The 19050-nt window shown below is 34.0% G+C and overlaps 1 protein-coding gene across 1 annotated transcript; it reads right to left on the minus strand.

Annotated features, from left to right (window-relative positions):
* Positions 1-472: 472 nt before the first annotated feature.
* On the minus strand, positions 473-2309 carry LOC149535717 (transcription repressor MYB6-like). The gene is made up of 3 exons (XM_089805020.1): positions 2098-2309; positions 1892-2021; positions 473-1145 (listed from the first exon to the last, which is right to left on the minus strand). The coding sequence occupies exons 1-3, from the start codon at positions 2228-2230 to the stop codon at positions 548-550; spliced, it is 861 nt and encodes a 286-aa protein (XP_089661146.1). The 5' UTR covers positions 2231-2309; the 3' UTR covers positions 473-547.
* Between the last annotated feature and the right edge of the window lie 16741 nt (positions 2310-19050).

Genomic DNA, 19050 nt, shown 5'->3' on the forward strand with positions numbered 1-19050 from the left:
TTGTCTACATATAAATAATTATCAATTATAAGCATCACTGAACATCTATTTTTATTGTGATTCCATAGCCAATCATCATATCTAATATAACTCTTCTTTTGCTAAATGTTTTTATATTGTTGTTTACAAAAGTGTGCACACTCATTATTTATCCTATAATAACTAATACCCTTTTGCTCCTTCAACAATGAATGCAACTTTCTATTCTACCCTTGAACCATTTCATACTATTCATAATAGTCACCAATACTGATTCGAAGCAATCTAGAAAAATTGAAATAGGTAATCAAGAAAACCAATATATATTCAATGCTCTTGTATCAGCAATTCGAAGTATTATGTTTGTTACCCATGAAAAGTTAATACACATAACTCTCGTAAACCTAAATTGAAAAGCAATACACATTTAACTCTCATAAACGAAAATGAAAATCATATATGAAATAGTTAAACCTACTTCATCACTCCATCAAAATCATCAATAGAGTTCTCTACTTTTTATTCATGCAAGGAAAATATCTCAAACTTGAGAAAGTGAAGAGACACCCTATAACACTGGTGGTGGCTGGATTTGACACAAAGTATTGAACCAATCATCTGTGCAATCAGAACCATCATCACTAGCCTTGTGATCTGTGTCTGCACTATCTATGCAGCTCAATAAATCATCTTCTAGATAGGCATCCATTAAATACTGAGTTTCTATGCTTGACCCTCCCTCACACAATACTTCATTATATGTGTTCATGTTCTGGTTTTGCCTTGGCTGAAGCCATGTTTCTTCATCTTCCAAGACAAAAGTCTCCTCTATTACAAGATCATCGACAACACTTGATGAATGCTGTTCGCTGCAACCAATGGAAGAATGTATACAATCAGACTGAAATATTTCAGTTGACATATTGTGAGTATCATAGAATAGTGAGGTGGGAAAATCAGCTGAATCATTTTGTTGACTTGGAAATGGTAGAAAAGACAAATGGTTTGCATGGGAAACTTCGTTTATCGACGTACTGTCCTGCATGCAAACATCAAGTGAAATCGCACTTTGGTCGTTTCCAACACGCTTCTTCAACTTGGTGTTCCACACGTTCTTAATCTCATTGTCTGTTCTTCCCGGAAAGCATGCAGCAATTCTTGACCACCTACATGAAATATAAGTTGATGAATTTGACTCAAAATAAACTTGTCATTATAACAATATTACAAATGTAATTAAATTCAGAAACACTTAGGTCATTTATCAGTCATTTATCATAGAGTGTATAATGCATTCAATAGATGTATGAATCAATGAGTTTGCATAAGAATTAAAAGATAAAACTATCTCATAACACTAATTAGTATTATTGCTATTAAGATGAAATCAATACTAGGTATTCTATTCATTCACATGACAGATATATTCTTATAAACCATTTCTCATGAATCGATGATTTCGATATTAAAAAAAAAGACTATTGTATTCAAATATAAATATCACAATCTAATTAAAATCAGAAACTATTCGATCATTTATCATAAATAAAGACACTTGCAACCAATGATCGTTCACCTAACTATATAAAAGATTAAACAATTATCATCCAACCAATGAGTTCACCTATCAATATGAATGATTAAACAATTATCATCAAATTGGGTTGCAAGCAGAATGGATGGAGGGAACTTTGTAGTTAAGAGCACTTCAGCTGGAGTAGTAATCAGATGGGTGACATCCCGGGAGGTCCCGGTGCGCCAAATAGATCTAATGAGTGCTAAGTGTTCTATTTATTCGTGTGTGAATCAGTACTCATGATCTATGCATTAATGAATTTGACTCAAAAATTACACAATTAAATTCTGATAGCAATATCATAATTTAACTTGCTTTATCTCGAACTTATCTAACCTGTTACCCAAGAGTTTGTGAAGTTGAATAATGGCAGCTTCTTCTTGGGAAGTAAAACCTCCTCGTTTGATGTCTGGTCTCAAGTAATTAATCCACCTCAAACGACAGCTTTTACCGCATCTCAATAGCCCTGCTGCCATAGATTATTCTGAGAGACAACAACCTTAATCTACACATGAATTCAAATGTTGGGGTAGAAACCAGACCTGATTTCTTAGAGAGCTCACGCCAATTGCGAGGGCCATATTTGTGAATGAAATGACTGAGTATCTTATCCTCCTCAGGACTCCAGTGACCTTTCTTTACTTCCCTTTTATCACAGCATGCACGTCGGCCCATCTTCTACCTTGTTAAAACCAGATATATGTTTTCAGAAAGTGTATAACTATTATCTATATGAAGATTCCAGTAAGCAACATATCCTCTATATGGGAAATGAGATTGTTCTCGCCGACACGTGGAGTTAAACAACGCGTCTTCACGCGTGAGACGCGTTCATACGACCTGCTAAAGAAGTCAAACCGACGGGAGGTCACGTCAGACCGTATCTGATTCGCACTCACTTCATTTTTTTGGTTTTCCCGATTGCGACGGCGTCGGCGACAACGACGTTGCCGTTATTTTAACGGGGCGAACACTTAATGAATGAATGAAAATATCTGGGAATTAAATTCTATCTTCTTTCACTTTTTCACATTATCTGAGGTTAGCCGGTACCTAAAATTTGTTTGTGGATGACTTCTATTAAAAAATAAAATGGATTCTTTCTTTATTCTCATTATTTTTGTAGAATATGTTCTTTTCAAATTTCTACAAATTTTTCATTTCATTCTTTCACACTATCACATATGTGATTTTTAATTTCTTGTTTCTATTGTGTGGAATTTTTTTTGTGATCAAGTTGATGACAAAAAAAGTATACACAATCAAATTAAATTTTACTTCTACTGTATCATAGAATATTGTATGACATAATTAAAAAAATAATTCACATTATTTAAAGTTTTTATTTTCTAGAAATTTTCAAGCTTTAAAATGTTTACTCTAGTTTTTGTCAATATTTTAGATTTCAATTTTTCACATTATTGAGATTTTAAATAGTTTAATTTAATGATCATATTAGATATTCTGATAGTGATTTTAGAAAAAGAAATTCCATCTTTCATCTCACTACAAAATATTGAATCTATTTCAAATTTTCACACCATTAAAGTTTTCATTTTCAACATTATGCAAGGTTTCAATTTTTCACATTGTATAAATCGTTAAGTTCAAAAAGGCTATACGTTTGAATAAGGTATTTACTAAGTTATTAAAGGCATTGAATTCCATCTTCCAATTTCACTATGGAATAACATTTAAAGTTAAAAAACTTCATATGGTCAAAAGTTTCTATTTTTCACACTATTGAAGGTTTCAAATTTCACATTATTTGTGATTTATAATTGTTAAGTTTAAGGACGATACTAGATACTTTTAACTAAGTTTTTTGAGTTATTAAAAGGATTAAATCCTCCATCTTACTATAAAATATTATATTTTTTATATACAAGAAAGTAGTGAAGAATGGCTTTGGGCTAGTTTCCCTTACAGGACTTGTGTGCCACATACCTACTCTGCTTGCTCGGGGTATGGGTGTGGACTTTGCCTCAAAATTTTAAACTCACGAATGTGAATTAGCGATGGTGAAGGTAGGAGTTAAAGTGGGTTTTGGTGTAAGTGCAAAGGAAGGGGCAGGTGCTAGAGCTAGAGTAGAGGTGCAAGCAATTGTAGGTGCTCGTGTGAACACAAGACAAGGTGTGCAAGAAGATTTAGTAGTTGATGTGTAGATAGGTCTCCATTCAGGGAATAATATTCAAAATCAACCTAGGGTTTTTTTAAAAAAACAATCATATCTTACCCCTTCCACTATTTTCTCTTCAATTCCTATAGTGCAGTGGGCTATGAAGGATCATGATAAATTGCAATTCCAACACTACCATTTTTGGGGAAACTCACTTTTTCTCAAGAAAAAAAATCAATATTTCAAGCGAAAGCAATGGTCTAGCTAGCTAAACCCTTCTTCATTAATCCTTGGTTTCATGATTCCTGTTAGTAGGAGTATGGGGAGAAATTGCATTATGGATACTCTCTGACTTTTGAAAAAGGAGAATCTTCAAAGTAGGCTTCAACATGACTTTAGTAACATGTACCATAGGACTAGGGTAAATCCAAGTTTCCAATGAACAGGGGTCAATCTAATCCAAGTCAAAAGAATGGATGACAACCCAAACAACTAATTTTTGATATTTGTTGAGGGTTTCCTCCAGGTCCCCCATATCAACCTCAGTTGGCCACAAATTAGCTTAAGGAGATAGTCCACGAGACAACAGCTATACCTGCAGATGTGTCTCATATTTCTCATGATGAACCCAATGGTATAGAAGGTTCTAATTTAGCCCATGTTGTCAGGGTTTCTAAAAATGCTCAAGAACCTATTAGGGTCCCCTTTCAAACCAACAAAAAATCATCAAGTTTGGAGAAAGAAACAAGTGGTGGAGAATGGCTTTGGACCAGTTTCCCTTACAAGAGTTATGTTCCACGTACTTGCTCCACTAGTCTAGGGTATAGGTGTGCACTTTGCCTCAAAAGTTTAAACTCATGAATGCAAATTATTGATGGAAAAGGCAGGAGTTAGAGTAGGTTTTGGTGTAAGTATAGAGAACGGGGCAGGTGCTAAAGCTAGAGTAGAGGTGCGAGCATTTGTAGGTGCTAGCATGAACATAGGACAAGGTGCACAAGAAGATTTAGTAGTTGATGTGCAGATAGGTCTCCATTTGGGGATTAATATTCAAAATCAGCCTAGGGTTTTCAAAAAACAACAATCATATCTTGCCCCTTCCACTATTTTCTCTTCAATTCCTATAGTGCAGCTGTGAGGCCTCACCCCGACCCATCCTAGCACCGATGATACATTGTTATTTTGATACTCATGCTATTATGTCAAAACATTATTGGATACACTGAACATTTTGATGCTATTTTACGATGTGTGATGTTTTACTTCAGTTAATTGATTTTGTCATTTAATGCTTATAAATATGTATTATGATGAAGAAAATTTATGCAACACTAACACTTTTGGTTATGCAAGTCAAAGGGTTAGAAATATGAGTAGAAGTAAATAAACAACTATTTATTAAGAAATGGATGCTTTAATTTATATAATCCCTCTAATATGTAATTCGCATTATGCATGTGGTTTTTGGACCTACTGATGTGTGCAATGAGTGTGCAGGAAAATTAGCCGAGATAACTCAATGGAAAAACGGGGCTAAATTACTTGTTAATTTTGTGTAAACCTTGTATTGTAATTTTTAAAGGTTGTAATTTGATCTTACTATTATCCTAACTTTTATTGTTCCTAATAAGTCTTTAAAGGCTTAGAAACAATAAATTTAAGCACCCCTATGGGTAAGGGTATGGGTGGGGGTACTTTCCAACCCTTTAGCCTCCTAGGTTGACTCTTAGGGTCACTCAAAAACCCTATTTTTGGTTGATTTCGAAAATGGGTTGTTCTTTACTTGGGTTAGTAAAACCAAACCCCCAACTGGAGTTACTTGAAGCTTAGTGGAGTTAAGGACCATACTTAGAGGCATTTTGGGGGTAGTTTTGGTTTTTGTCACCCAATCCTCTAGTTTTGGAGGAAGTCTTGAAGATTGAAGGAAGAAAGGGAAGCTCTTCTCAAACCACCATTGCCATAACTCTTTTATGAAGGTAGGAGTTCTTCACTCCATGAATGGTTCTTCATGTGTGTTCATATTTTGAATCTTGCTTGAATCATGTTGGAGACATTATGTAGTTTTGCATTTCTTGTTGTGTGTTGGGGGTGGATTTGGGAGGGATTTCATCTTGTCTTCTTTTGATGTTATTCATATGCCTTCTTGGTGTGTTGATTTTTTTTGAGAGGTTTTCATGGGGATGTTTTTCGCAACACTCACCCTTGGATAGGGAAGAAGTGGCCATGCTTGGGGAAAGGGCATTAGTTGGACCTCAATAGTGTAGAGTCTCCTCTCATGGAGAGAGGAGGGAGAAAGGGTAGGGTGTATGGCCCCCTACTTGTCATCCCATACCTTGTTGTTATTGAGAATTCTTGAATGTGGAAAAGAATGGAAATCCTTGTGGTTATAGCCTCGAAAGGGCCTCATGAAAGAATGGAAGTTCTTGAAGTTTTAGCCCCGAAAGGGCTATGTGATGGTATGGTGATTGACTTCTCCTATTGAGAAAATTGACCTTTCCCCTATATTCGTTCATTGTTGGACCTATTGTGCAACCGGGTGGGAATGCATGCCTAATTTTCTTATCTCCTTGTGTTGTTTATCTCCATGTTGGTTCTTGCCTCTTCCATGTTTACCCTTGTTGCAATGAAGACATTTGATAAAAGTTCTCTTGTGGAAGCCTTGAAGAAAACTCAATGAATTGTAATATTATGTAAGTTGTAATTGGATTTGATGTAGTGGCAAAGACATCGGGTTTTGTTACTAGTTCTTTCTCGATGGAGCCTTGAACTAGGATGAATAATAGAGGAAAGAAAAGATTATGAAAATTTCTTTGCAATGCTCTCATATGGTTACAAATTTTGGCATATGTATATAAGAACTTAGAATGATAGATAAAGTCTTGAATTGGGAAATTTTAAGTTTCAATTATGATAGTGAAAGACAATTGATGTTTTGAAGTGTTCAATTCGATGTTTTGAATATTAGCATGTAATAATAATTCTACATGGTGATCACCTAGTTATCACATTCATTGTTAAGCTTCATTAGTAATACAATAAAATTTGATAAGGAGTATTCATCACCTTCTTGAATTCTGAATATAAGATCATAATTCCTTGTTAAGCTTCATAAAGAATAAAAATCAATTTGATTAAGAGGATTATAATCTTTTGCATGCTTGTGTGTCAATTTGATTTAGGGGATTATAACTCCATATTGCCTCTAGAAATGTTTAACTCACCTTGTTTATCAAAGAATTTTAGCAAGAAAACATGTCAGCACTTAGCCAAAATTGGCTTCTTTAAAAAAAATGTGCACCTCCAGGTAAAAAAGGCTCTCTGGAAAATGTATGGGAGAAATTTTAATCTTCCCAATATCACAGAGAATATTCTCTGTATTATTCTTTTAGATTGCACTAAAATTAATACTAAATATTTAATTTAAAATGAATATAAGTTCAATGCATTTGAAAATTATAATAATTAAGAGAACTTTTCGTTGACATTCCTCAACAACATTACTTTTGCATTAAATTCCTAAAGACTAGGAGGCATGGTGCTAGCCTAATACTTTATGTCTATTCTTTTTATTAAATCCAAATCTAACTTAAAAGACTCACCCACTATACTTTATTTACCCATATATTATCCTTTTCGCTTAACTCGTTTCAATGCTAGGCATAGCAAATCTCATCATTCCATAGCACGGTACATGCAACAAGTACGTGCAGCAAGGTGAAGGGTCATATCGATTTGGGGAAATCAGAAAGAATGTTATTTATTCCCTTAACTTGGAAACTACCTTATTTACTCCTCCAAGCACCACCCTCTTTTCCCATACATTGGTTTATATTGCCCATCACCCACGCAAATAGAGGAAGGTACTGCGCTAACATACCTAGTCAGCATGTCAGTACCTTGGGGAAGCATGGGACAGGCTTGAGGAGCCTTGGAGCTAGGTAAGTGTCTTCATAAGAAAATTATTGCAAGGCAAAAATGCCATCACTCCTTCTCCCAAACACTGGCTCCATCATCCCCACTCACGCAAGAATTAAGAGGGGGACAGGTCTGCGTACTGCAGACTTAGGGTAGCGCAATGCCATTGGGATGTGGGAAACGTGGGTAGCTAGCCCACTTGGCCTAGGGTAAGGGGGTATGGGTAGGTAATGTTTGTGGTTAGAATGTATGTTAGGTTAGTAGAGTTAGTTTATGTTTTATGTAGTTAGGTTATATTAAATTAGTTAGTTATTTTCTTCTTGTTTTGATTTAAGTTAACTTAGATTAAGATTTTTTTAGAGTTTAGTAATTAATGGCTTTTAGATCTAGTTTAGTATTAAATTAGTATTTGATTGGGTAATTGTAAGTTAGTAAGATTAATTTGGATTAAAGATTGTTAGTTTGGTTAGTATTATGATCTTTTTAAATTTAGAGTAATTAGATTTAGTTGTAATTTAGATTAGTACTAGTCTTGTTTAATTAGAGTTAGTAGTAATGTAATGTTAGTACTTGTTGTAATGTTAATGTTAGTAAATTTTAAGTAATGTTAATAGTTATTAATAGCTATATAAGTTAGGAATGTTAATGTCTTAATTATTTATTTAATTTTATTTAAAATTAGATTAGTAAAAGTTTAAAGCTTTAAAATATGATAAATATTAGAATTAAGTTAGCTCTTAATTAGATAGTCTTTTTATTTTAGCATCATTTGTTATAGTTGTATTTTAGTTTACGTTATTGATTAGTTTTACAGATTGCAAGAAGAGTTAGATGGAACCCTATTTTGGCATTTAAAAGTTGATCCAAAAATTATAGTAGATATAAAAAAAAAGGGGTGTTTAGTTGACTTATAGACCTTTTTGAATTAACCTTAGTCTTCGATTTTAATCGTAATGGTAGACTAATATAAATTAGATTGTTATAAGTATGTTGGAGTTAATTTTCAATTAAAATTTTAGATTGGTAAGTTATGGAAGCTTGTTTTATTTTATTATCTAAATCGTAGTTGTATTAATTATATTGTTATTACCTTTAGGAATGTTTTATTTCTAATAAATTTAGGTTTAGAATTAAGTGGTTAGTAAAGGTTTAATTTGTGTGACTCTAGTGCTCATTGGTAAGGAAAGTTAATGGTTATGTTTTAAATGTTAATTGTCATAGTATGTTTTAGTTTAGATTTCTTTCATTCAATTTTAGTTATGTAATTAATGTTATTATCATTCTAGAATTATTCTTGAACTTTAAATGATTTAGTTTTAGAATAAAGTTTAATTATAGTTGGGATTATTATATTACATGATATAGTAGAAATTAGTTCTTAAATTTCTATGCTATGTAACAATTAGACTTATACTCCCCCCCTGATCAATCTTAGGATTAATACTATATATCGTTCATTAACATTTTGCTCAATAATGTCTTAAATAGTTAATCTTCATTTGTCCCTTATTAGATTTTTTTTTTTAAAGAAATTGTTGTGTGTGTTTTGCCCTGATATTTTGGGCATGACTGCAGCAGGCTATGAAGGATCATGATAAATTGTAATTCCAATGCTGCCATTTTCGGGAAACTAACTTTTGCTTAGGAAAAAAAACAATATTTCAAGGGAAAGTGGTGGTCTAGCTAGCTAAATCCTTCTTCAAATTCCTGTAGTGCAACAGGTTATGAAGGATCATGCTAAATTGCAATTCCAATGCTGCCATTTTCAAGAAACTCACTTTTGCTTAGGAAAAAAATCAATATTTTAAGGGGAAGCGGTGGTCTAGATAGCTAAACCCTTCTTCATTAATCCTTGGTTTCATGATTCCTGTTAGCAAGAGTCTAGGGAGAAATCACATTATGGATACTGTTTGACTTTTGAAAAAGGAAAATCTTCAAAGCAAGCTTCAACATGACTTCAACATGTACCACAGGACTAGGGTAAATCTAAGTTTTCGATGAATAGGGGTTAATCTAATCCAACTTAGAAGAATGGACGACAAACTAAACAATCAATTTTTGATATTTATCAAGGGTTTCCTTTAGGTCCCCCATATCAACCTTGGTCGGCCACAAATTAGGTTAAGGAGATAGTTTAGGAGACAACAAACAAAAAATCATCAAGTTTGGAGAAAGAAGCAAGTGGTTGATCCCAATCCAAATGATATTCATGCTCAAACTATAGATAGGGTGATAATTAAACTACCATATCATATGCTACAAAGCTCTATTGATTTGCTTCGACAAACTACATTAATTGGTAAGTTTTCCTCTAATTCTCTGCTCTTTTCTTTTGCTAAAGATTGGGCCCATTCATCTTGGGCAGGGTTAAGGGATATTTTCTATATCAATTCAAATTCAAAATGTTTTGTAGCCATTTTTTACTCAAAAGCAGATAGAGATCTAGTGCATAAGCAAAAAGGATGGTTTTGCTATGGGTCTGGGTTATTTACTATGATTTGGGTCCCTAATTTTAATCCTTAATCTCTTAAAATTCCTTTTTATGCCACACTAGATATCCTTCCCCTCTTTACCCCTAGAGTATAGGAATTCTCAGATTATTGAAATATTTGCAAACAAGTTGAGAATCTTCCTCAAGCAAGATCTTGTCTCTTATGATTGACAACATTTGAATGTGAGAGTCTGTTTGTTGTTAGATATGAGGCAACCTCTTCCCTCTCACTTGGTCATAAATTCTCAATGGGGTTTATGGGACCAGTCAGTTTCAATTCAGAATGAGCAAACAATTCATAAGTATCAAGATAGATTGGGTCACTTTAATACTCAATGCCAATGTTCTATTCAGGACATATAGGAAGTTTTTCTAGATTATAATATAGACCCTAGGTTATGTGCTCATACAGTACTTTTAGAACTATTACATAGTATGAACAACATGGTTTCTTCTCAATTTGTTTCTTTAGTTAAAAATCAAGATTTGGTGTTTCCCTCAACAACCAAATTTTCTTTGTTTTTATTGTTGGTTTTGCCTTTTATCCAAGGTTTATTAGCTAAGTTGAAGTTCTCTTGTGACCTCCCACCAGTCAAACCTGTTGGAATTAAAGATAGAGTAACTGAGAGGGGGGCTAAATTAGTTACTACCAAAAAATAATCCACAAATCCCTTAGATGTCTTGAAGATCTAGTTACTACTTGTACTCGGTAAACAAATGTTGTAACTCAGTAAATTAAACTATTACTTTCTTTTCAAGCATTCATGCATGTAACTGAAAATAAAGTGAACACAAGAGACACCAAATTTAACATGGAAATCCAATATGAGAAAAACCACCAAGTAACTAGTCACCAATTTTTCACTCTTCTAAAGTGAGCCCTGTTAGGAGCCAACCCTGCTAAAGGTTACAATACACACTATTAGGTGTGACCCTATTAGGAGTGGCCTTGCTAGAGGTCTTTAGAACAATTCAACTAAACTGTCACCTTGTTAGAGGATTTACAAAACGGATATTAAACCAACTCTATTAAGATATTTGAAATCACTGCTATAATGGTTAGAAAGAAACAATGAATTGACCTAAACATGATGCAACTGAATTTTCTAGATACAGGTCTCTATTTAGCATCATTAGATCCTCCTTGATCAAATATGACTTTGCTACTCCTCAATGATCTTTGATCATCCTTCAAATTTGCTTCCACAATAATTAGTCTTTATATCACATTAACTTCTCATATTTCTACACACTTCTACTTTTGAAATCACAAACTTGACCTCTTACTTATACCATTCAAATTGTCAAGTCAGGTCATTTACATGTTACATTTACCAATAAACCATTCATCAGTCGGCTATAGATATTATTCTTAAACAAATAAATGTCCTTTACTGGCCAACCCTGCTCAGTAAATATTGCTTCCAAGAATTCCCAGAGTTAACCTTCTTGACTCGGTTAACATTACAATATCTCAAAATCCTTTGGCTGCCAAGTTTACTCAGTAAGAACTGCTTTTACCAAATTACCTTTGATGACCGAGTCAACTCAGTAAGAACTATTTCTGTGATATTTTCTTCGATTACTGAGTGATCTCGGTAGGAATTGCTTTTGTCATGTTTTCTTTGATTACTGAGTGAGCTCGATAAGAACTAAATTTCTTTGATTACCTTGAAGGCTCGGTAACTAGCTATCTACTCGATAGACATTGCAAGCTATCTTTACTAACCTTTTGGGCTCGATAGACACTGTCTATTGCCTTGCTGACCTTCTGAGCTCGGTAGACACTATCCTTTGCTATGTTGACTTTCTGAGTTTGGTAGGCACTATCTGATGACTAATATGACATTTGTGTGACATCAAAGACAACACACAATTGAACAATTATATCCAACAATCTCCCTCTTTGGAATTGATGGCAACACAACATGTCATAGAAGAATGAAATTTGAAAACAAGTCTTTTAATGACAAAACTCCCTCTTACAAAAACTCTTATTATTTGCAAATTTTAGAAAGATATGACAATATATATTCTCCCTCTTTGACAACACATGCCAAAGATAACTCAAAACAACTGAATAACATTGTACCTGATGTACTGATTCATATGCAATGTCTTCATTGGTTTGCTGCATCAACTGATAGATCTTCAATTCTATTCCTGTTGATGCATCACTAAACTGTATTTTAGTGAGCTTCAGATAGGGGAATGACCCCTAACTTACCTCTTAGATACAAGAATGCATCCTTAGGTAAAGGCTTTGTGAGTATGTCAGCAATTTGTTCCTTTGTATGCACATATTCTAATCTTATTTCCTTTTCTTGCACCAATTCTCTAACAAAGTGATACTTTATGGCAATGTGCTTGGTTTCTAAATGCATCACTAGATTTTTGGAGATGTTAATTGCACTTATATTATCACAAAACATAACAACTCGTTCTATAATTTCTTGCTTCATACCTTTCAATAATTGTTTAAACCACATAATGTTTGAGCAATTTACTGCTACTGCAACATATTCAGCTTCTACTGTGGATTGAGATGTATAATTCTTCTTTTTCCTTGTCCAAGAAACCGACCTTTTTCCAAGAAAGAAAGCTCCTCCACTTGTGCTCTTTTTGTCATCAATATTTCCTGCCCAATCTGCATCAGTGAACACCTTTAAATCCAATTTTCCTCCAAGTTTATACCATAATCCATATTCTTCAATTCCTTTCAAGTATCTCATGATTCTTTTGATTGCCATCATGTGATTTTCTTTTGGTTTTGCTAAGAATCTTGCTACAATTCCTACTACAAGGGCAATGTCTGGTCTTGTGTGCACTACATATTTCAAGTTTCCAATCATAGATCTATATAATTTCTGATCCACTTCCTTTGATTCATCATCTTTGGTGAGTTTTAATCCAGTACACATAGGAGTCCCAACTGGTTTGCAATCTTCCATACCAAACCTTTTTAGTATATCCTTGATGTATTTAGATTGAGTGATGTAAATTCCATTCTTATTCTGTTGAATTTGAAGACCAACAAAGAATTTTATCTCACCAAACATTGACATTTCAAATTCCTTGTTCATTTGTTCTGAAAATTCTTTGCAAAGATCATCATTTCTGTGAACAAAGTATCATCTACAAATATTTCTGCCAAAATAATCTTATTATCTAGTCCTTCCTTTATGTACAAACTACTACTATCATTAGTTCTTTGAAAACCAATCTGAATAAGATAGTTATGCAATATTTCATACCGTGTTTTAGGGGCTTATTTCAGACCATATAATGCTTTATGCAACTTGCAAACCATGTCCTTCTTGTCTGGATCAACAAAACCTTTAGGCTGCTCAATGTAAACCTCTTCCTCCAATATGCCATTGAGAAATGCTGACTTAACATCCATCTAATAAACTTTGTATCCTTTTTATGTAGCATATGCAAGTAAGGTTCTAACACCTTCCAATCATTCAACATGAGCAAAAGTTTCTCCATAGTCTACACCTTCTTCTTGTGAATATCCTTTGCATACTAGTCTAGCTTTGTTCCTTGATACCTTACCATCTTCATTTAGTTTGTTTTTGAATACCCACTTTGTTCCAATCACATTCTTTTCTTTGGGTCTAGGTACAAGAGTCCATGTTTTTTTTCTCTCTATCTATTCTATCTCTTCATTCATAGCTTCAATCCACCTTTCATTGTCTAGTGCATCTTTGACATATCTAGGTTCAAAATCAGCAAGTAAACAAGTGCCTTTCAACTTACTTCTTGTCATTGTTCCTTTTGATTTATCACCAATGATCTAATCTAGTGTATGATGCTTTCTGAAATTCTTGGCTAACATGGGCTTCTTTCCTTTTGAATGACTTGCATTGTTATCCTTTTGTATCTCAACTTCTGGTTCTAATTCAAGTTGCTCGGGCTCAATAGATGCTAACTCGGTAGCTTCTATTTTGCAACTCGGGTTCTTGCAGCTCAGTAGATGCTGACTCGGTTTGAACTTCTTGTGACTTGGTTAATGAAAACTCGAGAGTTGAGGATTTTTGATTGATAGGTATACTTGGTATTGTATCAGATTCAATGTAAACAAATCTTCTGTGGTTTTCAGGTTCCTTCTTGCTTTCTTCTTCTATTCTTTCTGCAAACTCATCAACTTTCACATGTGCACTTTCTATGACTTTGTGAATAGATAAGTTCAAACATCTATATGCTTTGCTTTTGCAAGAGTATCCCAAAAATATTCCTTCATCGCTTTTTACGCCAAATTTACCTTCTCTAGATTCTTTCAAAATGTAACATTTTCTTTCAAATACTTTTAGATAGCTTACATTGGGTTTGTATCCATACCACAACTCATAGGGTATTTTGAATGAGTCATTTTTCAGCTATACTCAGTTCAAGGTATGAACTGCAGTGCTGATAGCTTCCTTCCAGTATTTGATAGCAATGCCTTTCTCAATCAATAAGGTTCTTGCACAATCCATTATAGATATGTTCCTTCTTTCTTCTATTCCATTTTGTTCAGGAGTTCTAGGTGCTGAAACCTATCTTTTGATTCCTCTTTCAATGAAAAAATTGTTGAACTCATGTGAAATGAATTCACCACCTCTGTCAGAACTTAAGCATTTCATTCTTTTGTCTATTTCCTTTTCTACTCTTCCCCAATACCATTTGAACTTTTCAAATGCTTTTGATTTCTCTCTAAGGTACATGACAGTCATCATTCTTGAATAATCATCAACAAACAAAATGAAGAATTTTTCACCAGTATAACTTTCAATGCCAATAGGTCCACACAAATCAGTATGCATAATTTCTAGAACTTCTTCAATCTGATAGTTCTTTCTTTTAAAACTAGTCTTTCCCATTTTACCAATTTGACAATTCTTGCATAGACCAACCTCAGGTTTCTTTATGTCAAGAATACCTCTTACTTTCCTGAATTTACTAATCTTTATTAAGTTGTCAAAGTTTACATGACACAACCTCCTATGCCATAACCAACTTTCTTCAATTTGAGCAATGAAACATGAACATTCACCAAGTTCAAGATACAATAAGTTACCTTTTGTTTGAGTGCCAAATCCAATCAAGTTTCCTTTGCCATCCAACAATCTTGCTTTTCCATGCATGAATTCTACCTTGAATCCATTATTGAGTAGTTGTGCCACACTCAAAAAATTGTGTTTTAGTCCTTCTACCCAATATGCATTATCACACACAAGTTCCTTGGTTAGAAAGATTCTTCCTTTTCCTCTTATACAGCAAGGTTCATTGTTACCAAATCTTACACTGCCACCATCATAGTCTTCAAAGTATTCAAACTTAGTTTTATCACTAGTCATGTGATGAGAACAACCACTATCTATGATCCATGTATCATTTTTGCTCATATGAGAAATGTGTGCCATTTCCTCATCATTATCAGATTCATCTTTTACAACAATGTAGACAATTTCATCTTCTTCTTCATTATCAGAGTCATTAGAATCTTTCACCATAAAACATGTTTTTTACCTTTATCCTTGAACGATTTGAAGTCTTTCTTGCCATTGTACTTGTGACCTTTCTTCTCATCTTTGTTTTTCTTATTTGGGTGCCTAGCAACAATATGTCCAATTTCTTCACAAGAGAAACAGATTAGAGGAACATTACCTTTGTATTTTCCTTTGCCTCTTGAATATTTTCTTGCTAGTAGAGCTTCAACCACTTCAAGATCACTATCTGAACTTTGTTCTGATTCTTCATCACTTTCTGATTATGGTTCCTTCATCTTTTTCCCTTTTTCTTTGAGTGAAAGTTTTTCTTCAAATGCTGATTCAACATTCTTGGCAGCTGGAACATAGTTGTCATAGTTGTTTAGTTCAAATGCAGTCAATCTTGCAACTATGGCCTCTAAATTTATTTTATGATTTGCTTCACATATCCTTTCTTGAATTGTAGAAACTCTGATTGCATAAATGGGAAGTAGAGTTCTAAGAACTTTACTTATAACTGTCTCCTCACTGATATCTTCTCCAGATGCTTTGATTGCACTAACACATGCTTTAAATCTTTCAACATACTTTGCAATGTTTTCATCCTCTCTCATCCTCATTTGGTCAAATTTTCCTCTCAAAATTTTTGCTTTGTCTCTTCTCACATTATCATCTCCTTCATAGATTTCTTTCAGCTTGTTCCACATTTCAAAGGCAGTTTTACAATCTTTGATGTCATCAAAATCTTCATAACTCAGAGCAGATGCTATATCTATCATCATGTTATTGTGAGTCTTCTTTTCAGCAATATCATTAACAAATAATGTAGTAGAAGGTTCTTCATATTTTTCATCAAGGTATTGCAGCCCTATATCACCAATGGAAGCCAGATGAAGCCTCATCAATCCTTGCCATGCTGAGAAGTTGTCCTTGTTAAGTCTTGGAATTTCCCTTTTGTAAGACATCTTGATCTTTAGCTTAGATCCTTGAAATCTTTTCCTTTAAGCACCAATAGCTCTGATACCAATTGTTGGAATTAAAGATAGAGTAACTGAGAGGGGGTGGGGGGGAGGGGGGGGGGTGTGAATTAGTTACTGCCAAAAATTAATCCACAAATCCCTTAGATGTCTTAAAGATCTAGTTACTACTTGTACTCAGTAAACAAATGCTATAACTTAGTAAATTAAACTATTACTTTCTTTTCAAGCATTCATGCATGTAACTGAAAATAAAGTGAACACAAAAGACACCAAATTTAACGTGGAAACCCAATATGGGAAAAACCACCAAGTAACTAGTCACCAATTTTTCACTCTTCTAAAGTGAGCCCTGTTAGGAGCCAACCCTATTAAAGGTTACAATACACACTGTTAGGTGTGACCTTGTTAGAGGATTTAATCACCCTATTAGGAGTGGCCTTGCTAGAGGTCTTTAGAACAATTCAACTGAACTGTCACCTTGTTAGAGGATTTACAAAAGGGTTGTTAAACCAACTCTATTAAGAGATTTGAAATCACTGCTACAATGGTTAGAAAGCAACAATGAATTGACCTGAACAAGATGCAACTGAATTTGCTAGATACAAATCTTTGTTCAAAATCATTAGATCCTCCTTGATCAAATATGACACTGCTACTCCTCAATGATCTCTGATCATCCTTGAAATTCGCTTCCACAATAATTAGTCTTTATATCACATTAACTTCTCATATTTCTACACACTTCTACTTTTGAATTTGCAAACTTGACCTCTTACTTATACCATTCAAATTGTCAAGTTGGCTCATTTACATGTTACATTTACCAATAAATCATTTATCAGTCGGCTACAAATATTATTCTTAAACAAATAAACATCCTTTACTGGTCGACCCTGCTCGGTAAATACTGCTTCTAGGAATTTCCAGAGTTAACCTTCTTGACTCGGTTAACATTACAATATCTTAAAATCCTTTGGCTGCCGAGTTTACTCAGGAAGAACTACTTTTACCAAATTACCGTTGATGACCGAGTGAACTTAGTAAGAACTATTTCTGTCATATTTTATTCAATTACCAAGTGATCTCAGTAAGAACTTCTTTTGTCATGTTTTCTTCGATTACCGAGTAAGCTCGGTAGGAACTAAATTTATTTGATTACCTTGAAGGCTCGGTAACTAGCTGTCTACTCAGTAGACATTACAAGCTATCTTTACTAACCTTTGGGGCTTGGTAGACATTGTCTATTGCCTTGCTAACCTTCTGAGCTCAGTAGACAATGTCCTTTGCTATGCTGACTTTCTAAGTTTAGTAGGCACTATCTGATGACTGATATGACATTTGTGTGACATCAAAGACAACACACAATTGAACAATTGTATCCAACAAAACTTTCTATGTATATCTCTGATTTGGATGGTTTGGAGTAGTCACATTCAGATTTTCCATTAGTTTGTCACAAAACAAGTAATGTTCTTTCTAAAAAGTAGTATGCTAATTGGAAAGCTCTTCAAATTGGAGATCAAATTGTTTCTACAATTACTAACAATATAATATTTGGTATAGTAGAGGAAGAAAGATTCCATATAGAAAATTAGGAAAATAGGGATCTTGATTTGTTGCTCAAAGAATTTCAATACTGGAATAGTCAAATTACCCCAAAGAAAGCTTCTAGTTGTAAGGCTATACAAGCTGTAGAATCTACATGTCAAGTGGAGAATAAGGATTTGTTCCTCAAATCATGCATTGATGAGGATCCATTAGATGTTGAAATGAGCATCTTTCAACAAGTGGCAATTAATTAAAATTTTTAACATGAAGAGTCAATTTGGAGGGAACATGAGAATAGCAAGGATCAACCTGAACCTCCATATCAGATTATCCCAAATAGTATGGAAGATTTTAATTTTCAACAAGTGGTTGATAAGTCAGATTCCCAACTTGTAGAGTCATTTTTGAGGGATTCTAAGGCCTATAAGGATTAGTCTAAATTTGGCCTTTAGAATAATAGTTATGATCCTCATTAAATGTTTTCAATTGTTCAGTCTCCCTCTCTTCAACTTTTGACTTCCAAGACACCCAAACCAAGAGGGTGTCCTAATGGATCCAAGACCAAAAATGAGATTTCCTTAGGCATTCAAACCACAATAGATGAAAAAAAAATTGTGAACAAGAGAGTGACAAGGAGAACACATTGTTCTCCTTATTAGCAATGAAAATTATCTCATGGAATGTCAGAGGCATAAATCACTAGTGCATTTAACCCTAAATTTTGACCAACTCTTTTAAATGGTTTGGTTGGTCATTATTATAAAGGAAACTTTAAAAAAAAAAAAATACAATCCCATGTTGGTTGCAATTGTGACCGGTTCTTTGTATTTTGTGTTGGTCTCAATTGTGATGCACACGACAGAATAAAGACAAAAAAAAGCCATGCGAATGGTTGACATTTCACTTGAGTGGCAAGTTAGTGGAGGGCATTTCGCTTGACCACCATACTAGTCATCATTAGTGGAGAATTT

Source organism: Cupressus sempervirens, chromosome 10 (genome assembly GCF_028749045.1).
Source record: "Cupressus sempervirens isolate cs-2001-9-10 chromosome 10, ASM2874904v1, whole genome shotgun sequence".
NCBI classification, from domain to species: Eukaryota; Viridiplantae; Streptophyta; class Pinopsida; order Cupressales; family Cupressaceae; genus Cupressus; species Cupressus sempervirens.